The sequence below is a fragment of the Ictidomys tridecemlineatus genome, chromosome 5 (genome assembly GCF_052094955.1).
Source record: "Ictidomys tridecemlineatus isolate mIctTri1 chromosome 5, mIctTri1.hap1, whole genome shotgun sequence".
NCBI lineage: Eukaryota > Metazoa > Chordata > Mammalia > Rodentia > Sciuridae > Ictidomys > Ictidomys tridecemlineatus.
The window spans coordinates 16,117,918-16,137,984 of NC_135481.1; the positions used below are offsets into that span (position 1 = coordinate 16,117,918).

Genomic DNA, 20,067 nt, shown 5'->3' on the forward strand with positions numbered 1-20,067 from the left:
ACAGAAAATTCACTGTAGGGTAGACACTTATACAGTTGGTGTGGTCCTTTGTTTGAACATAGTTGAGTGTATACATAATCCTGAACGTGGGACCCCTGCCATCAACCACCTCCCAAACTCTGGTCTTTTTCAAGTCAAAAATTTAAAAAGCTTTACCATGTATGGCTAACAAATATCTTTCATGGACCAAAGAAAACTAGAGACCATGAGGGATAAAACCCGGGGCTCAGTTGGAAATGGCAGATTGGAAAATGGGTATCATTAAAAAGACTCAAGGAGGGTCAGGGCTGGGGCTCAGCGGTAGTGCACTGGCCTAGCATGCATGAGGCACTGGGATCGATTCTCAGCACCACATAAAAATAAATAAAAATAAAGGTCCATCAATAGCTTAAAAAAAGTATTAAAAAAAAAAGAATATGCCTTTAAAAAAAGGCTCAAGGAGGTCGGAGGACGCAGGGTCACCTTTCTAGACAGCCATTGCCTCTTCCCACTGCAGCCTTTCATCTGGACTTGGCTGTTGCACAGGTGGGGCTGGGCCTGGCCACCCCGGGAGACAGGGCTGGTCAGATGGGGGGCATGTGACACAGAAAGCTGTGTCCCAGACACGTGCACCTCCTCCCGCCGCAGCCCCTCAGCCTGCCCTCTGAGGCATGGGCCGCCACCAGGCTCCGGCCCCTCCACGGGGACATCCTCATCCTCACCAGGTGAATCCAATAATCCAACAGTCTTGGGTGATTTGGTGATGGGCTGGGTCTCAGGTGACATGCTTCCTACAGGGATCCAGGTACCTGGAGGTGAAGGTGGGTTCTGTGACTTTGCCTTTGCTGCCAACAGACTCGGGGGTTGACAGATCTGTTTTATGGCAGTGATATTGAGAAAGCCGACATCTGACCACATGTGGGCCGACTGCAGGAGGGAGACGTGGGGAAGGAGAGGAAGGGGAGCGGGCACACACTAAGTGTCTACTAAGTGTTAAGGCGCTCTGGCATTTTCTCATGTCATCCTCATTGCGGCCTGTGAGGTGAGGGTGGAGACCCTCATTTTAATGCAGTGAGGATGGAGACCCAGGCCCACCCAGCTCCCAGCTAAGTGGCAGTGCTAGGATTAAAACCCTTGCCTCTCTGCAAGCCCTCTTCTCCCCCTGGGCTGCATTCTGGCGAGGACTGCCTGCCAGGCCAGCGCCGTGCTGGGTAGAAGGTGGGAGCGCTGGGAGGCGGCCAGTCAGGCTGGGAAGCTGTAGCAGGTACTGGAGAGTTCTGAAGCGGAAGGCCTCTGATTTACTGGGGGACTTTGGGCAAGCCCCCAAGCCCCTTCTGCCTCACCTTCCCATTATCTGCTTATACAGCACTCGGAGAGAGCATCCTCTAGGAGGTCTACGAGGACCAGGACATACTGTCCTTCAGGATAGGCAGAAAGCCAAGGTTCCACCTGTGGCCAAGAAGAGTCCGGCGGCTCTTTCCAGAAACACATGGGTGGGGTCCTAGGACCCTGGGAAGGGTTTCCTTTGAGGAGGTGCTGAGTGAGGGTCACCTGGAGTCTCACCCGAGTGAGTGCCCTCCCTGCCTCCCGACCTGCTTACAGGGCCCTGCTGCTGGGCTGGGCCTCTGGCTGCTTGTACCTGACAGCCCCACTGATATTCAGGGTCCCTAGGTGTCCCTAGGTTCCATTTTCTTTATATATATATATATATATATATAAAGAAATAAATCAACAATATATATATATATATATATATTAATTGTAGTTGGACACAATACTTTAATTTCACTTATTTATTTTTTTGTGGTGCTGAGGATCGAACCCAAGGCCTTGCACGTGCATAAGGCAAGTTCTCTACCACTGAGCCCCAGCCCCAGCCCCATGTTTCATTTCTTGCAAATGAAAGAAACAGCAGTAAGAGATGTGGGAGGTGTTTTCTCTCTTCCTTCCTCTTCTCCTAAAATCCAATGTGCCCTTCCTCCCTTCCTTCATTCCTTCCTTCCTGTACCAGGGATTCAACCCAGGGCTACTTAACCACTGAGCCACATCCTCAGCCCTTTTTATATTTTATTTAGAGACAGAGTATCCCTAAGTTGCTGGGGCTGGCTTTGAACTTGAGATCCTCCTGCCTCAGCTTCCCATGCTTCTGGGACTACAGGCCTGCACCACCAGGACTGGCAGCTGTTTCTTAATATATAACTTCCTCTCTGGAGAGTGCGCTAAAGGCCAGATAAGCGTAATTCCTAGTTTCAGGTCTGCTTCTGTGTGCTTAGCCTTTTACACAGTCTTTGAGGCAATGTGTAAAAAATAATCGTAAAATGATTTTCTTCTTATTTTCTTCATCAACAAGTGGATAAAAAATGCAAAATACAAGAACTGAATTTCCCTCCAATGATCTGGGATGGCACATTCTTTGAGACCAAATGTCTTAAGCATGAGTAGAAGTTTCATGTTTACAGAGGTGGGGAATTTCACCACAGCCACAGAGACTCCAGACACACTCCCTGCACTCAGAGAGGAGCTGGGGGGACACAGGCATCTTCCCTGGTGGTAGCTGCCAACGTTAAGAGGACTCCTTGTTCTTCCTCATATTTCCTGAGATGCTCTCCCTAAGGGCAGTGAATTCTGTTGGTTTGTTTGGACTTGATTGGTTTCTAACTTGCCTGATCAGATTCCAATGGTTGGACTTCATATCATTTACATACACAGACATTTGAAGAAAAATCTAGAAAACTTAAAAAAAAGACCTACTGCCTGGCAAGGTGGCACATACCTGTGATCCCAGAGGCTCAGGAGGCTGAGGCAGGAGGGTGGCAAGTTCAAAGCCAGCCTCAGTGACAATGAGGCACTCAGCAACTCAGTGAGACCCTGTCTCTAAATCATACAAAAGAGGGCTGGGGATGTGGCTCAGTGGTCGAGTGCCCCTGAGTTCAATCCCCAGTACCCATCCCCTCAAAACACAAAATCCAGACGTACTTCCCTCCTTAGGGTAGGTACTCTGGGGTAGGAATGTGGTGTGGAGGGTCAGGCAGCTCCTTCCTGAAGGGACGCCTTTTCATTCGTTTACACATAAGAGCTCGGAACGACAGGGAACACCATGAATCTTATGTTTAAGAAAGTGGAATACATGTTTAAAGGAATATACATATTGCCAAAACAGTTCTATTTATGCAAAAGATTCATGTAACTTTATAAAGGTTTCAGGGATTTTAAGGGATTTTAAGTGCTGTGTTAGACTGTACTAGTAACAGATGTTCAACGACATGTTTAAGTTTTTGTTTTACGGATTACCTGGTATTTTCTTTTTTATAAAAAAATCATACCAACGCAACCACATTTTAAGTAGAGCGTAAATTCATCATTTCTAAAAAAAACCAAAAATAATTTAAAATAACAGAAGGGCTCCTAAAGATAAACATTATTACCGTGGAACTGGGGGATTTTGTTTGTTAAAGGATCTCCTTCTGGATTCCAGTCTTTTGTGTCCCTTCTTGTTCTGTGTTTATGAAGACAGATGGTGTCAGTAATTGCCTATATATTTAATTAAGTTAAAAAGCTACATAGTAAGGTTTTGGCAAAAAGTGGGAAAATTTTGTGCTACGAGAAAAAAAAAAGAAAAGTAGAAATTGGTAAGCACAAGACACCATTCCTCACCAAATACATTTTGATATTCATATGTGTTCAAATGTGAGATTGCACTTCATCAATCGAATTCGAAGAACAAAGGCACCGTCCTGAAGGATGAAGCCCGTAATGGATGCCTGGATGGCAGCTCGCTTGCGTTTTTTGACGAGCTAGATGGGAAGGACACTGCCCTTCGCCCACATGGCCTCCAACCTTGACTGGATACTTCTGTGGTCATTCTAAACTCCTGGGACCCTTGGTGTCTGCCCGGGATTTCTCCCTAGCCAGCTAGTCATAGTGAAATGATTAAGGGGGGAAGCAGCAGCTACTTGTAGGAAGCAGTTTGGAAACTGACTGAACCGTTCTTGTGTCTGTTTTCAGTGTTCCCGTCCCGTGAATCCACCTTCTGGCTGGATGGCAATATGGGGCTCCCAGCTGTGGTGGTGTGTATGGGCTGCACATTTCAACTCTTAAAGCTTAAAAATGGCTACCACAACACTGATTTTATTCCATCTCACTTAGTCATTAACATTTAATGATTACCTTATGTGCTAAGCACAAGGCTAGAATATATTTAAAAAAATAGGAAACATGTTTTCTGGCTTTAAGCGGCTCCATTCAATCCAACAAGCATATTGAGGAAATAGAGAGCCTACATTTTCTCTGGTGATGGTGGTGGGAGAGGGAGAAGAAATTTACAAAAGAAGTTGCCCCCAATCCACTGCAGTGCCATGGTGTTTGCTCGGAGAAAGAGAGAGATTGCAACCTGGGCCCCAGAGGAGCCATGCTGGGAACTCTGGATTGGCCACATCATGACTGGGTGACCTTGAACATATCACAGCAGCCTCCATTTCCTCATTTGTAAATAAGGCAAAATAAAACCCACTTTCCAGGGAACAGGACTAGTGTCATCGTATGTAAAATACTAACAATGCCAGGCCCATGACAAAAATTCAATTAGTAGTTAATACTATCATTAGTAATTATCTTGACCATCAATCCAAATTTCAGCTCTGAAAGGCTGGAGGAGGAAGGGGAAGTAATTAAGGAAGAGTCCATGAGGGGCTGGGAGCATATGTTAGAGGAAGAGAAGTTGTATATTAACAGACAAAAAGGGGAAGATAGGTTGCAGGGATGGACGTGGCGTGGGCAGGGTGGGCGAGGATGTGTTTATTGACCGTGGAGCCAGGCGGCTAATGTGTTCCAGGTGTGACCAGTGAGAAACACAGCGCCCTGTGGTGGAAGAGATGGCTCAGTCCTGTTTGAAGAAACAGGGAAGGCTTAGAGCAAGTTACCCCAGACGTCATCACACCACAGGAAAACTGAGGTAAGCCAGGTGTGGTGGTGCACACCTGTAATCCCAGTGGCTCGGGAGGCTGAGGCAGGAGGATCACAAGTTCAAAGCCTCCCTCAGCAAAGCGAGGTGCTAAGCAACTCAGTGAGACCTGTCTCTAAATAAAATACAAAATAGGGCTGGGGATGTGGCTGTGGTCAAGTGCCCTGAGTTCAAGCTCCATTATCACCTCCCAAAGTTGAGTTAAAATAAGTATTGAAGACAATTTTGTGTAACTTACACAACTTGAAAGCAAAAAATAAAATAAAAATAAAATAAAATAAAATAAACCTGGTTAAAAAATTGGCAAAGGTCCTGATGGACATTTTTCCAAAGAAGACATATGAAAGGTACTCACCAGTGAAAGGTATTCACCGTCACTAATTATCAGGGAAGTGCAAATTAAGATCACAAGGAAACATCGCCTCGCACCCATTAGGATAGCTATGGCTGTGGTATAGGTATGGTTGCCCCTGCAAAGTTCACGAGCTGGGAGCTTTAAGAGGCGGGGCCTAGAGGTGATTAGGTCATGGGCTTCCACCCTCATGAACAGATCTAGATGGGTCTTAGAGAGTGGGTTGAATGTGCAGGAATGAATTAGTTTTAGAGAAAGCAGGTTGTTGTACTAAGTGAGTCTGGTGTGGCTCCTGAATATTTCTTGCTTCTTTACCAGTCATGTGTATCATGACACTATGTTTCTCATTGGTCACACCTGGAACAAGTTAGCTGATAAGTTATTACATTTCTTTGTCTTTATTTATCACTTGCTTCCAACACTGTGATATCATCTGCTCTGAGGCCTTTACCAGAGCTGAGTGCCATGCCCATACCATGTTGTTTCCAGCACACTTTGCTAAATGAGCCTCTTTTAAAGTTACCCAGTCTCAGGTATTTTGTTTTGGCAGTACAAAATGGATTAAAACAGATATTAACAAAAAGTTGAGAGGTAACAAGTTTAGATGAGGATGTACAACCTTTATATATTGTTGTTGGGCATGTAAATTGATGTCGCCATCAAGGAAAAGAGTTTAGAGGTTACTCAAAAAGTTAAGACTAGAACTGTTACATGATCCAGCAATTCCACTCCTGGGCATGTATCCAAAGAAAATAACATCATTATTCTGAAGAGATATCTGTGCCACCATATTCTCTGCAGTATTTTAAACAATAGCCAAAAATGAAAACAACACAAGTATCAATGGATAAAGAGATATATAAATTATTATTATTTTATACACACACAGTGAATATTATTCAGCCTTTAAAAAGAAGGAAATCCTGCCATTTGTGACAACATGAATGAGCCTGGGGGACATTGTGCTAAATGAAATAAGTTAGACATAGAAAACAGGTACTGCATGGTCTCACCCACATGTGGAATGTAAAAGAGTCAAACTTACAGAAATAGAAAATAGAAGGGTGGTGACCAGTGTTCTGGAACTGGACACATAGAGAGAGGCCGGTTAGAAGGTACAAACTTTGAGTGGCAAGACGAACAGGTTCTGGTACCCTAATGCTCAGCCTGGTAATTATAATTGATAACAACATATGCTTGAAATTTGCTAACAGAGGTGATCTCTCATTCATGAGATGATGGATATGTTCTTCAGCCTGATTGTGTTAATCATTTTATACTCTATATGTATGTCACTGCACACCTGTAATCCCATCAGCTCAGGAGGCTGAGGCAGGAGGGTCACCAGTTCAAAGCCAGCCCCGGCAACAGTGAGGTGCTAAGCAACTCAGTGAGACCCTGTCTCTAAATAAAATAGCAAAAAGGACTGGGGATGTGGCTCAGTGGTCAAGTGCCTCTGGGTTCCATTCTGGTACCCCCTGCCCGCCACCCAAATCACAGTGTATACCTTAAATACATAGTTTTTATTAGTCAGTTTTTACCTTAATAAGCCTGGGGTGGGGACAATTTTGCAAGGGAGATTTTATCGCACAAAAAGTCTTAAGCACAGAGACCTTGAGCTCTGTTTTCATGATGCTAAGGCGGGGCATATCGTAAGCACTCTGTAGAGAATCTTCCAGACTTTAACTTCACTCACCAGGGACGGGGCAATCCGGGCACTGGCACTGCAGCCTGCACTTTCCACATTTCTGCAGGACTCAGGACGGCCACAGGGAGAGATGTGGGACCTCCTGGTTATGGTGAGAGCCCAGATTTCCCTGTCCTCATGAGTGACACGTCAGTTCCAGACCTCAGAGTCCAGAGAGAGGTGTCTCTGGTTCATTTGGAAGGAAACAAGGATCTCTACGGTGAGAGGGGCACCTGAAGTCCTGGGCAGGACAACCCGCTGTAAACAGAGCACTGGGTTTGTTTATCTGTGGACAGATGGTTTTACCCCAGAGCTGAGGTTCAGGTGAGGCTCAAGCCTCCCCGAGGTCAGGGTTTCCAGGGTAGGTGGTTGACCCAGCTCTCCAGGACAGCCACATAGGTGACACCATCGACTTGCTATGCGCAAAGTTGGCCACCAGCTACCTGCACTGTCAGTGCTGGGAAAGAGAATCGTAGTTTCCACAGCAAAATCTGTCATGGTGGTTCTCCTGCTCACTGTCAGAGTCATCAGCACCGCCATCACCATTACCATTATCTGTATATCACAGCTCTTTCCTTGACACAAAGACGCAGACCTTTAAAAGGGACAGGTCTTTTACTTTAATGTTTCAAAATCCTTTGGGATCTATTTTCCCTTCACTAGGTATTAAGTTGTGATTAACAATGTGCCTGTTATAGCATTTAAAAACACTGAATAATAGGCACTTCTGTTTATACCAAAGGCCTATTAAATTTTAATTTAGATATACACTGTTAACCTTCTTCTATATAAATAAAATACCTTCCCTAAAGAGAAAAAGTAAATCTCGTCGAGCTCCCTCAGTGAATTCTTATATATCTTGCAAACAGAGATCGGGAGATCTTGCAAATGAGAATACGAGAGGAGGACTCAGAGACAAGTATTCATTCATTCATTTAATAAATATTTATTGAGCATCTATTATGTGCTAGACAGGGTGTTGTTAGGTGCTGGTATACAGAAATGAGCAAGAAGGAATTATGATATTTTTGTGGACCTTATTTTTTTTTATTCTTGAAAGTAAATGTATTCACTTTTGATGCTTATATATCACTTTGAGATGATGATAATGCTCAGTGACTTTTAAAAATAATGCTAATTCAATTCAGATTCCACTCACAGTTTGAGAACCTGCTGAGGGTCTCTGTGACAGTTTTCATATGGTTATGCTTTTTGATTTAATAAGAGCAGCACCTTCCCTCTCTCTGCTCAGCCAGCCTCTCAGAACACCCCACGAGGAGGAGGAGGGCAGGAATTCACCACTTGTTAAAGGAGAGAACAAGGCTCAGATGGGTCAAGTGAGTTGTCCAAAGCATTTCACTGGTCAAGGGCCTGAGTGGGGCTGAAATTCGATACCATCGAAATGGGATTATTATCATTTTTTTTCTATTCTAGGCTGATATTTTGAATTTAGAAACTTTTAGAAACAGTTTTCAGAATATACAAAATATACATGGATATACATCCGGGACTCCATTTTTGTCTTTTTCACGATTTGTCCTTTGTGACAGCTTTCATTTCCTTTGGTGGCCGCCTCACATACGTAGGATGGGCCATTCCCAGGCACCTGTGGCTGTTTTCCATCTAGACCCCTTTCTTAAAGATTTGATTTTAAATCAAATCTTTTTTTTTAAAGATAGTAATATTAGTAAAGATAAAGATGAGTAATATTAGTAAGATTAGTAAAGATTAATAAAGATAGTAATACTAAAGATAGTAATACTCAATGCTCATAAAAGAGACAATTGTTTTAAAAGTTCACAATGATCTAAAAACAAAGAAGTTTTCAATCTGGAAATATCAGTAGATTCTTTGCCAGTCTATTTGTTCAGAGATTTTATATGCATAAAAGAAATTGAAGAATGTCTTATAAATTTATCTTTATATGAAGTAAGTAGAATATGATGTTTGTTAATATACAGATATCAAGGCCAGCTGTGGTAGTACATGCCTGTAATTCCAACAACTTGGGAAATTGAGGCAGGAGGATTCCAAATTTTCGACCATCTGAACAGCTTAGAGAGACTCTGTCTTAAAATGAAAAACAAAGAAAAGACTTGGGATGCCGGCCATTGTGACGCACACCTATCATCCCAGCAGGTCAGGAGGCTGAAGCAGGAAGATTCCAATTTCAAAACCAGCCTCAGCAACTTGGTGAGGCCCTGAGCAGCTAACTCAGTGAGACCCTGTCTCTAAATAAAATACAAAATAAAATAAGGTTGTGGCTGTGACTCAGTGGTTAAGTGGCCCTGGGTTCAATCCCTGGTACCAAGAAAAAAAAAAAAGAAATAAAAAGGACAGGGGGTGTAGTTTTGTGATATAGCACCTTTGGGTTGAGTCCCCAGTACCATGAAAAAATAAAAATAAAAATGTAGTTCATCATCCTCACCCCCTGTGCTGTGTGTTTTACCACCACCTTTACAACCTTGTTCCCACTTTAAATACATCCTTTCTTACCCTTCTTCAAATCCTAATTATCCTTCAGCTCAAATCCCACCTACCCTGTAAAAACAAACTTTTTGAATGCTCTAAACAGAAGGGATCTCTCTCCTCTGGATTCATGTAGTGAGCAATTCGGCAGGGAAACGGATGTCACCTTTTTGATGTCTCTTTTATTGTTCTATGTTCTAAGTTCTTTTATTATTCTAGGTAATGATCACTTAAGCCTGATAGGGGACAGAGGGATGTGCGTGGTGGAAACATGAGGTGAAGGGAATAATTCTATAAAATATGCCCACGGTGCCAAGCCCATGTGCTTTCACCTTTGGAAAGCAACTTAGCTGCCACCCTGTCTGGCTTAAGTTGACTTAGGGACATGTTAGCATTCCTCAGCAAACTACCTGTTATCTGCAGGAGAGACACAGGCCCTGAAATGCTGATAAGAAGAGTATGAGTCACCCCGAATGGGTCAGGGCTAAGGGGGAGTTTGAACCCCTACACAGATCAGATCCTGGAACTCGGGGACATAAGGAGAATTCCCCCGAACCATAAAATCTGTAGAACAAGTTCCAATCAGAACCAGTCAGCATGGGGCAAAGTGACCTAGGGTTATCATAACCAGGGACTTGAAAGTGAGGCCATCCTGCAAAAGCCAAGGGTGGGCCTGGGAGGGACGACCTGGAAACGTCCCTGGGATCCCCAGTAAAACTGGAGAGCACAAGAAATGTGCTGTCCCTCTCCTTTCTGAGAGGACCCACTCTTTCTCTTGAGAGGGCCCCCTTTTCCCTTTTCCTTCCTTTAAACTTATGCCTGTTTCTCTGAGCGACATGTCTGGAATCCTTCTGACTTGACTGCAAGGATCAGGGTGTGAAGGGGGGTCCTGGTGCTGCCTCAGTTTCCTGGAAGCCTCCAGCCCTGTAACAACTTTTTTTTTTTTTTTAAGTAGTAGGGATTGACCCCAGGGGTGCTCTACCTCTGACCTACATCCCAGCCCTTTTACAATTTGAGACAGGGTCTCACCAAGTTGCCCAGGTTGGCTCAAACTTGTAATTCTCCTGCCTCAGCCTCTGTGACTGGCTTAAGCCTTTTTTTTTTTTTTTTAATTGAGAGTCTCCTAGGAAGAACATTTTACATTTTTTTTAAGAGGGAGAGAGAATTTTTTAATATTTATTTTTCAGTTTTCGGCGGACACAACATCTTTGTATGTGGTGCTGAGGATTGAACCTGGGCCGCACGCATGCCAGGCAAGCACGCTACCCTTTTCTTACAATTAATTTTTGAAGCTTGTCTCTCCAGCTGGATTGCGAACACCCTAAAGGTAGGCACTCCCATACCCCTAGCATCTTTGCAGCTTCTCTTGCACCTAGCATAATGGCTTGTACATAAGAGGTGCTCAATAAACACATGTTTCATTTAGAGTCTCCCCAAAGTAAGTAAATAATCCCAACAGATAGGCTTCAACTTGAAGTTACTGTTCAGTTCTGCAGGTCAGAAGTCTCACTGGGCTAAATTCAAGATGTGTACGTGGCTGTATTCCTCTTAGAGCCTTGAGAGGAGAATCTGTTTTGTTCCGTCCTCAGGCTTCCAGAAACCCTTGCATTCACTAGCTCATGGTCCTTTCCTCTTTCCAAATCCCTCTTCCTTTCTGATGTCACTCTCCTGCTTCCCTCTTAAAAGGACTATTGTGATTTCAGTGGCTCCATCTGGATAATCCAAGATAATCTCCCATCTCAAGATTCTTAATCCCATTTACAAAGTCCTTTTACCATGTAAGATCATTCCCACAGGTTTTGGGGATGGAGCATGGACATTTTCCTTTGGGGACCATTATTCTGCCTACCATACCCTCTGGCCTCCTATACAGAAATAATGACAAGTCATAACTTAGTGTGGTCTTAAGGTTCTTTTTGTAAAATTGCTATATTGCATATGCTGTTTGTGATCTGCTTTTTACCCTTCCACTATTCTATATAGGAAATATTTTCTTTAAATATTCTTCAAAATCATGCATTTTAATATCTTTATAGTATTTAATCCATTGATTTATTATAACCTGTTTAAAAATGCTATTATTAGAATTTAGGCTTTTTGAAATTATTGGCTGCTTGTTGTGATTAACATATGTCTACATAAATCTTTATAATTATAATAAATTTTTAAAAGTGGTTCTTCTTATTAAATTTTGCATTTCCTGATACCAAAAATAAGCACTATGTAAATGTTAATGAAATGGGTCATTTTACCAAAAGTTTCTTCAGAGGTCAGGAAAGCTAACCTGTTTATTTTGCAACGGAGAAAACAGAGACTAGAGAAAGAGATAAGTTCAAGATGATACAGCCAAAAAAAAAGCTAGATTTGACTACTTGAAACTTCAGCGTGATGATGAGCACTGCAAAAACCTTAAAACACAAATGACAGGGGTTTGGCATCCGAGCACCAGAGGCAGGGCAGGCCACAGTGTGGCAGGCCATGGAGACAGCATGTGTGGTTGGGGGACTGGTTACATGAAACCCAGGGGTCAACTGGTTGAGCAACTGAGAAAATTTATTGAGGCTAAAGAGAATTAAGTTCCTTACTTGTTGGAAAAGTGGGAGGTTGTTGTTTTTTTCCCTTCAGCTTAATTTTAAGGTATTAAAGCCGAAATTGTTAAGTGTGGAAAAAGTGAAGTGTAAAAGAAATAGGGGTAGGGCTGGGGATGTGGCTCAAGCGGTAGCGCGCTCGCCTGGCATGCAGTGCGGCCCAGGTTCGATCCTCAGCACCACATACCAACAAAGATGTCCGCCGAGAACTAAAAAATAAATATTAAAAATTCTCTCTTTAAAAAAAAAAAAAAAAAAAAAAAAAAAAAAAAAAAAAAAGAAATAGGGGTATTGGATTAGAATGGGAGATATTGGCAGAGACTCATGGTTCTAAAATATATTCACTGATACAGAATTATTCTAGGTGCATGCATGCATGTGTGTGTATATTGGATATATGGACAGGTGTATGCATATGTGTGTGTATCCACCCAATTGTCTATATGCATTGTACATATATAATTCATGTGTGTTCTAGCTCTGTCCACTGAGAGGTCCCAGAAATCATGACACCCCAGTAGCCATGACAGCACTAGGTCCCCAAACTTAATACCCTCCCCTGCTGAAGAAACCAGGGATTCTGAGTTGATCCTGGGTCTGGGGCAGATAAAATGAAAACTGAACCTGGAGCATCTCATGGTGCCAGAAGTAAGAAAATGCTCAAAGAATAATGTCTGGGGGGCTGGGGATGTGGCTCAAGCGGTAGCGCGCTCGCCTGGCATGCGTGCGACCCGGGTTCGATCCTCAGCACCACATACCAACAAAGATGTTGTGTCTGCCGAGAACTAAAAAATAAATATTAAAAATTTCTCTCTCTCTCTCCTCTCTCACTCTCTCTTTAAAAAAAAAATAATGTTTGGGTCGAAGACACAAGAGCCACTTTGAAGGGGCTTCTAGTGGTCACATCTGAGACAACTTGGGCACCAAACTAATGAAAATTTCAAAATACAACCTATTAAGTAACATAGAAACCTGTGGGTTCATACTGATATTAGCACAGGAACACACACGCACACACGCGCGCGAGGACAAGGAAAACTTCCTTGCAGAGAAGAGAAAACTATTGCCAGCATCGGGAAGTTGATCCAGGAGAAAAGTGGCCATGAGCGCTCAGTTTTATAGGTAGAATCTGATGAAAAATGAGACATTGGGGTCTCGGAATATTTTTCCCACAAATATTATTATTCAGTTACAAGGGAATAAAGAGTGATTTTATTTTGGAAAAACATGGCAGACAGGTGTGTGGTGGGGACAGAGACAGAGACAAAGAGTGGCCACTCGGATGACAATGTGCAACGTGTAGCTTTATATACAATAAGCTTCCATGTATATTGGATATATGGACATATGTGTATGCATATTGATTCCATAAATCAACCTTTGCATTATCATCCAGTTGAAAAGGGGCAAAAGCAATCAGGCAATAAAACAGGTAAAAAGTCCAACGAACATGAAAAGAGGTGCATCATCAGTAATAAGTAATGGAAGAAAAGCTGAGTAAAATAAGGTAACATTTTTTCAAAGATCTGTTAAACAGGCAACAGTGAGAGGCTGATAATGGGCCGCTCTCTTCTCAGGCAGCACAAGGCAACCCAGTTGGAAAAGAAATTAAGGTGCTTTCTGGGGTGATGTCACTTGTAAAATGGTTAGAGAATGCCTATGACTTGCAAGTAATCTATCATACACAGAGAATAAGCATACTTTCCTTGCTGATGTAGAAACACCCTTTGGAGTGGCCACTGGGCACTTCTCCCCATTTTCTATGGATAATAGTAACACAAATGATCACGTGTTCAAGTATTAATGGGCAGGGGCAAGAAGAGGTCATGGTATGATGAAATCAGAGAACCTTGGGTTAATATTTCCCATCCCATTCATCCACCCAAAACCAACCTGCAGCAATCCTATCCCGCAGCTGCTAGAACACCTCCTTTGTTCACTCATTCATTCAACAAACATTTATTCATCATCTACTTTGCTCCACAGTAGAGGTAAGTGCTAAGCATTTTATGGAGACATCGTAGTAACTGCCTCAGGAAAGTTTACCAACTACAAAGGGAGATGGATAGTAACCAGATAATCCTGTACACGAGTTTGAAATTGCAACCGAGATAAGGGATACGAAAGGGGTGCACGATGGTCTGAGAGCCCATAGCAGAGGGTTGACTCTGTCAGGGAGTGAGGAAAGGCATCTCTGAGCTGGAATACCACGGATGGGAATGCAAGCTAATTAGATCATGAAGAGGCAAGAACATTTCAGACAGAAGGACAGCACGTGTCAAGGCCCTGTAGAAGAGGGCATATGATGAACAGGAGAGAATGAGAGGGACGTAGGGGGAGTTAGGGTGGGACAGGCTGGCCAGGAACACAGGGCCAGCCCAGGGAAGGGAGGGAACTTTCTCCCAGAAGTCCCAACGGGTGGTTGGTCAGGGAAGGACTAGGACTCAGGGTGGAGCAGATCCTTCTCATTGCTGTGTGCAGGTCTCCCTGTGTCACACTCAAATCAACAAGTCACCAGTCGCTATAGCTCATTTTCCCTGCTACGCTAGGAGCCACCAAGTTCATTCTTCCTCGTTCGTGTGGGAGGGCAGCCTCCCTGCCTCTCCTCTGCCTGCTTTCCTGCGAGGTCCATGTCCTCCCTCGCCCCAGGTGGGTTTCCGAGGGCCCTTCAGTCTGTCCTTTCCCCTATCAACACGTGGGCCTGAGTGCAGAATGTAAAACCAACACAAGGCCTGGGAAGGCAAATGGAAAATGGTTATTGAACAAGCTGAAAACTGCCAAGACCATAAACTCTCGCTTTGAAGCCATCATCTGAAATGGAGAATCATAAAACTGAGAATAATGAATATAAAACAACTAAAGTATATTTACAATACTGGGCGGCCAGAGGAGACAGAGACAGGGAGGCTAGAAGGCTATTTCATTCTCCAGACCGAGGGCGGGACACCCAACAAGAAAAGAGGAGCAACTGAACTGAATTGTGAAGAGGTCGTGAGTTTAAACATTGCGGTTTTGGAGGAAAAACAAAAAGCAAAGCAAAGAAAAAAGATTGAAAAGTATTTATCCAGCTGGGCGTCGTGGCACACGCCTGTGATCCCAGTGGCTTGGGAGGCTGAGGCAGGAGGATCCTGAGTTCAAAGTCAGCCTCAGCAACTTAGGGAGGCCTGGACATCACTTTATTTCTTAAACAGGAGGGGGCACATGATATTGATTATAGAATTATTTAGACCTTTTTATATTTCTGAAATATCTCCCAATACATTTTTTAAATGAAAAAATCAACAAACCAAGTTGCTGGTGAACTAATGATAAGAAGTAGAAACAAGGACTCTTGACTCCTTTCTAATGATTATGAAAAGAACAGAATATAATAGGTTCAATCCTGGTTGGCATGAAGTAGTTTCACGGTAACAGACTTAATGCTAGTGGACAGATCTGCGGGCCCAGTCACAGAGCTATGCAGGGTGAGTTGCAGCCATCTAAACTCCAGCTATATCCAGACGAGATTGACCTTGGCCCTATTTCTAGACATAAAACCTGATCTCACCTGGTGGACATGCACCACACAGACGCAGATTTACAGTCAGCTCACCAGTGCACAGCGAGCCCCCTCATATCGTCCCTTGCATGGAGGTCTGGGGTGGTGAAGAATTTCAGTATTTTATGTGACATCAGTTCAACTTACCTGTTGTTCCAAGGTGGTTGGATCAATAAAAGTCACCAGATCTACAGAAAAGTGACCAATCACATTTCGCGTCTTGCAGGCCTCTCCAATTTGGAGACACAAAGAACTGAGAACTTGGGGATCCACGGAGGTCTGAGGCATGGTAGTCCCAGAGGAGATGAAGGGGCTTTCGGCATGGAGCTGGTCTCCCGTTGACAGCAACCTAATTTCTCCATTGGGCTCTATCAGCATGTCCACCGTCAGGTTGGTGATGCTATCTGCAGGTGGGAAGGCCTCGATCACGCCCCCTGGTGGAAAGATGGAAGCAGATGAAAGGACATGTTCTCAGGGATTACAGGAGGAGATGACCTAGGCTTGGGCAGTTGGACATGGGCTCAGGTCCTGTCCTAGCCATCTCTTGAGAGACTTTGGGCAAGTAGCTTAGTCTCAACTTCTTTTTCTTCATCTGTAAAATGGGCATAATGAGACCTACCTTGCCAGGTTGGTGTGAGTCTTAGACAAACTGTATCTATATGTATTCAGCCCAATGCTTGGCTTATAGTAAATAGGGCACGAAGAATGGCAGTTTTGATTCTGATCACATCAATGAAGACACTGTACTTCAAACAAGAGATGCTTTCCTTAAATGTCTAAAATTGGGCTAGGGATATCCCCGACAAATGCCAAGTTTCAAAGGAAAACTGTTTCAGAGGGTACACATTCTAGCCCTAACTTATTCATTTGGTTGGTCCCAGATGTTCTTTTCTTCAAATGAAGCCTGCTAGTGTGAGCTGAATGGGAATACAGTTGCTGAGGATTTGGCAAGGCACATGCAACAAGTCAACACCAGCCAGATGTGGCCATGCCTGTAATCCCAGCAACTTGGGAGGCTGAGGCAGGAGGATTGTGAGTTCAAAGCCAGCCTCAGCAAAAGTGAGGCCCTAAGCAACTCAGTAAGACCCTGTCTCTAAATAAAATACAAAATAGGGCTAGGGATGTGGTTCAGTGGTCGAGTGCCCCTGGGTTCAATCCCTAGTACCTCCCCCGCAAAACCCACCAAAATCTACAAAAACAAAACGTTGAGTGGGTCCCTGATTCAGTTAACTTATGTCAGCTATACTTTGCAAGATAGTGCCTCTGTGGAAACATATTGTCCTTTATTACTTACAAGACAGCTTTATCTTTTTTATTTCAAAGAAATTATCTTCTCAGCCTCATGACCACAACCTGTTCATTGTTAATTTTTCCTTTCAAAGCAATTAATCCCTCTTTTTTTTAAAAAAAAGAATTTATTTTCTTTGATGTAATCCCATCATGTTATGGAAATCAAAACTGTGCCACATTTTGTAGCCACAAGCACCCTTGAGAGGAAAGAAGTAGAATAAAACAGAAAATAGTGGGAGAGGGTGACCTTAGAGTCATGGGGCAGGTGGATGCCCGGATCCATCAGAGAGCATTCACACAGGGCTTGCTGGAATGCACCAGGCTCCAAGCCTGGCACAGCCTTCAAAGACACATTACTTACAAGAACCAGGTTCTAAGATGTACTAAAGTTGTAGGATCTAACTTTGTGTTCCCATTCACCATTTCTCAGTTGTGTGACTTTGCCCAAGTCATTCTTTGACTTTCTGAAACTCAGTTTCTTCATCTATAAAACTGGGTTAATGAAGTCTGTCCTTCCTCCCATCAATAAGCCCTGTGTTTACAATGTGGCTGAGGGGTAGGATAGAGATGAACAGGAGATGCATGGGAAGCTTAGCAACTGTATTCCCATGTAGCTCAGCTGAGATACAGGCTAGGGATTCACATAAATAGCTTCAAGGAATGCTTTGTAGGCTGGCCTTGGAAGATCTGGAAATTTTCCAACACCCTGATTTGGATGGACCTGAAGATCTTCATGTTTTTCCCTCCTTCCTTAAAAAATCCCTTGTTCTTGATTTTTTTAAAAAACATTTTATTTCTGTAGAAGGAAACTCATGTTCTTCCATTTAGGCCTGGGAATGAGTTTTTTAATTTTACTTTTCTGTGCATGGGTGCATGTGGAAATTTGTGGATCCTAGACTTTTAGATAAGAGGATATTGGAGGTCACATAGCACCTTGTTTTTCTTATCAGATGGCTGTGTCCGTTCTGTTGCTTAAATAGTCCATTCCCAGGGCATCAACATACCCTGTCCAGCCAGTGTATCCAACAATCCACAGCCCTGTCCATTCTGATGCTCTCTAATACCCAGAGCTAAGACATGTTCCTTAATAAATGTACCCACTGGCTGTGGCCAAGACTCCACAGTGATGTGGAGGTAGCTTTTTTTTTTTTTTTTTTTGTACTTTATTTAGAGATAGTGTCTCACTGAGTGGCTTCGTGCCTTACTTTTGCTGAGGCTGGCTTTGAACTCATGATGCTCCTGCCTCAGCCTCCTGAGCTGCTGGAATTATAGGTATGTGCCACCTTGCTCTGCTACAGGTAGCCTTATAAGGACTATTCTACGAGTGAGCAGAGAGATTTGGGGTGAGTTAATCTTTTTACCTTGGGTTCCTCCTCTATCAGATGAGTTTACAATGTTTACCCACTTCATACAGTTGTTAGGAGGATCAAATATGTTAATATACGCATATGTAGGATAGTGCCTGGCATGTAATAAGTACCATGAGTGCTTGGTGTGTCATCATACCATGCTCTGATGGCTACTGTGCTGTTCCTGCTGCTGTCATTTAACGTAATATTATCATCTTATATTATATGTTAATGCTAATGTACTGTTCTTATCATCGTCACTTGACAGTGAGTGGAAAGATCCCCTGTGTGGCCTAAACTGAGGCCAGGTTCAACTAACCCTGTCTCGCGGTTCTTGTGGGAATGCATAGGTACCTACACTGCAACTCCAAGAGAACAAGGCCTTGTGTGACCAATGCCTTATGTGGTCCCCCAGGGACCTCTGGGACTGGGATTAGTATCATCTGTCCCATTTACTCCCTCAGCTGAGCCTCCTATGTCCTTAGAAAGTGAAGATGAGGAGGGAGGAGGGTGAAAGGAAGGGGAAACTAGCACTGATTAGAGACCTGTGGCAGACACTTTCATATCTCTAGTTCGCTGAGTCCTCCCAACAACCTTGTGCAGCAGGTAAGCGAGGATCCAGGGCCTCCGAGGGCCTAAGAACCTTGCTTAAGGCCACAGATGAGATCCACAGCCCACCCCTCAGGAGAGGTCTGGTGTTAAAAAAGGCCCAGCATCTTGAGATACACACGCCATGCTTGGTAGGCTCAGTTCCTATTTACTGAAGAGGCTGGGTGCAAGATAAATATTTAGGCAACACTTAAAAGAAAAATTCAGCTGCAGGAGCACTTTTCTAAGCCAATACAGGCCATACAAAGAATCTACACAGGCCCTGGTTGACCCCAAACTGGAACCCAAGGCTGTGTGGACTGCTCCTCAATGGAAACTTTCCAGTCTTATTTACCTTGACTGAGAAATGTTTGGAGGAATTTCCTCCACGTCGGGAACCGTTTCTCATTGACTGGCTGTGCGTGCTGTGCTAAAATGCCCGCCAGCTCCTCAGAGATCTTCACCAGAGCTGGCTCCTGCAGAAACAAATTAAATAGAACCACAAGCAATTTTACTACAGAAATGAAAACTGCTTGTGGAGTGATTAAAAACCAGGCCTCCAACAGGCAAAAAAAAAATGTGGTTACTGTTTACCCAGAGTCAGAAAGCCATTTTGAAAATTTTCTCTATTTTTCCGGCCATTTCAGTTTTCATATTTCAAAGTGATTTGCCCCCCTAAAAATTGCTGCTAATTGTGCCTGTTGTCTACAAAAGGCCCCCTTTGGTTTGGGTGTCAGGAAACCCAGGTTTTGGACTCACTGCAGTTTGACCAGCAGAGTATCCTTGGGCAATGGACCTCCCCACTCTAGGCCTTAGTTTGCATTTTGAAAAATGTGGAGCTAACTTGCTTGTCCCTGAGATTTTTCAGACTGGGATGGTTTTTGTTCTGTGGCCCTAATTGCACTGAACTTAGGAGAAATAATAGAGTTGGTGAGATCTTTCTTTGGATCTTCAATTTCTTTAATCTGTGCCCTTCCTGTTTATTGGTAGATATCTGCATCCAACGACTGTGTCACCAAAGCCTATACTATGGGCTGACGCTATAAAGGTGAGATTTTAGGTGGGCAGGTAGGAAAAATGAGGGGAAGAGAAGCATTGGGACCAGCCTCCACCTGCCTGAAATCCCCTCAGGTCAGTCTCATTGGTCTAGCAGTAAGGCCAACCCCATATCAATGTAACACCTAAAGACTACAGAGACCCCGTCCAAATGAAAACAGTAGGAAAGTCTCTGGTAAACAAGAAATCTGGCTTACAGATATGAACTGCC

General features: G+C 43.5%; 1 protein-coding gene across 1 annotated transcript in view; it reads right to left on the reverse strand.

The window, feature by feature from the left end:
• Iqch (IQ motif containing H) overlaps positions 1-20,067 on the reverse strand; it is a 134,891-nt gene that overhangs the window by 41,180 nt on the left and 73,644 nt on the right. The window contains exons 11-12 of the mRNA XM_040275165.2: positions 19,156-19,276; positions 15,721-16,007 (exon numbers count right to left, since the gene is read on the reverse strand). Coding sequence (XP_040131099.2) covers positions 15,721-16,007; positions 19,156-19,276 — 408 coding nt within the window. The remainder of the gene's footprint in view (positions 1-15,720; positions 16,008-19,155; positions 19,277-20,067) is intronic.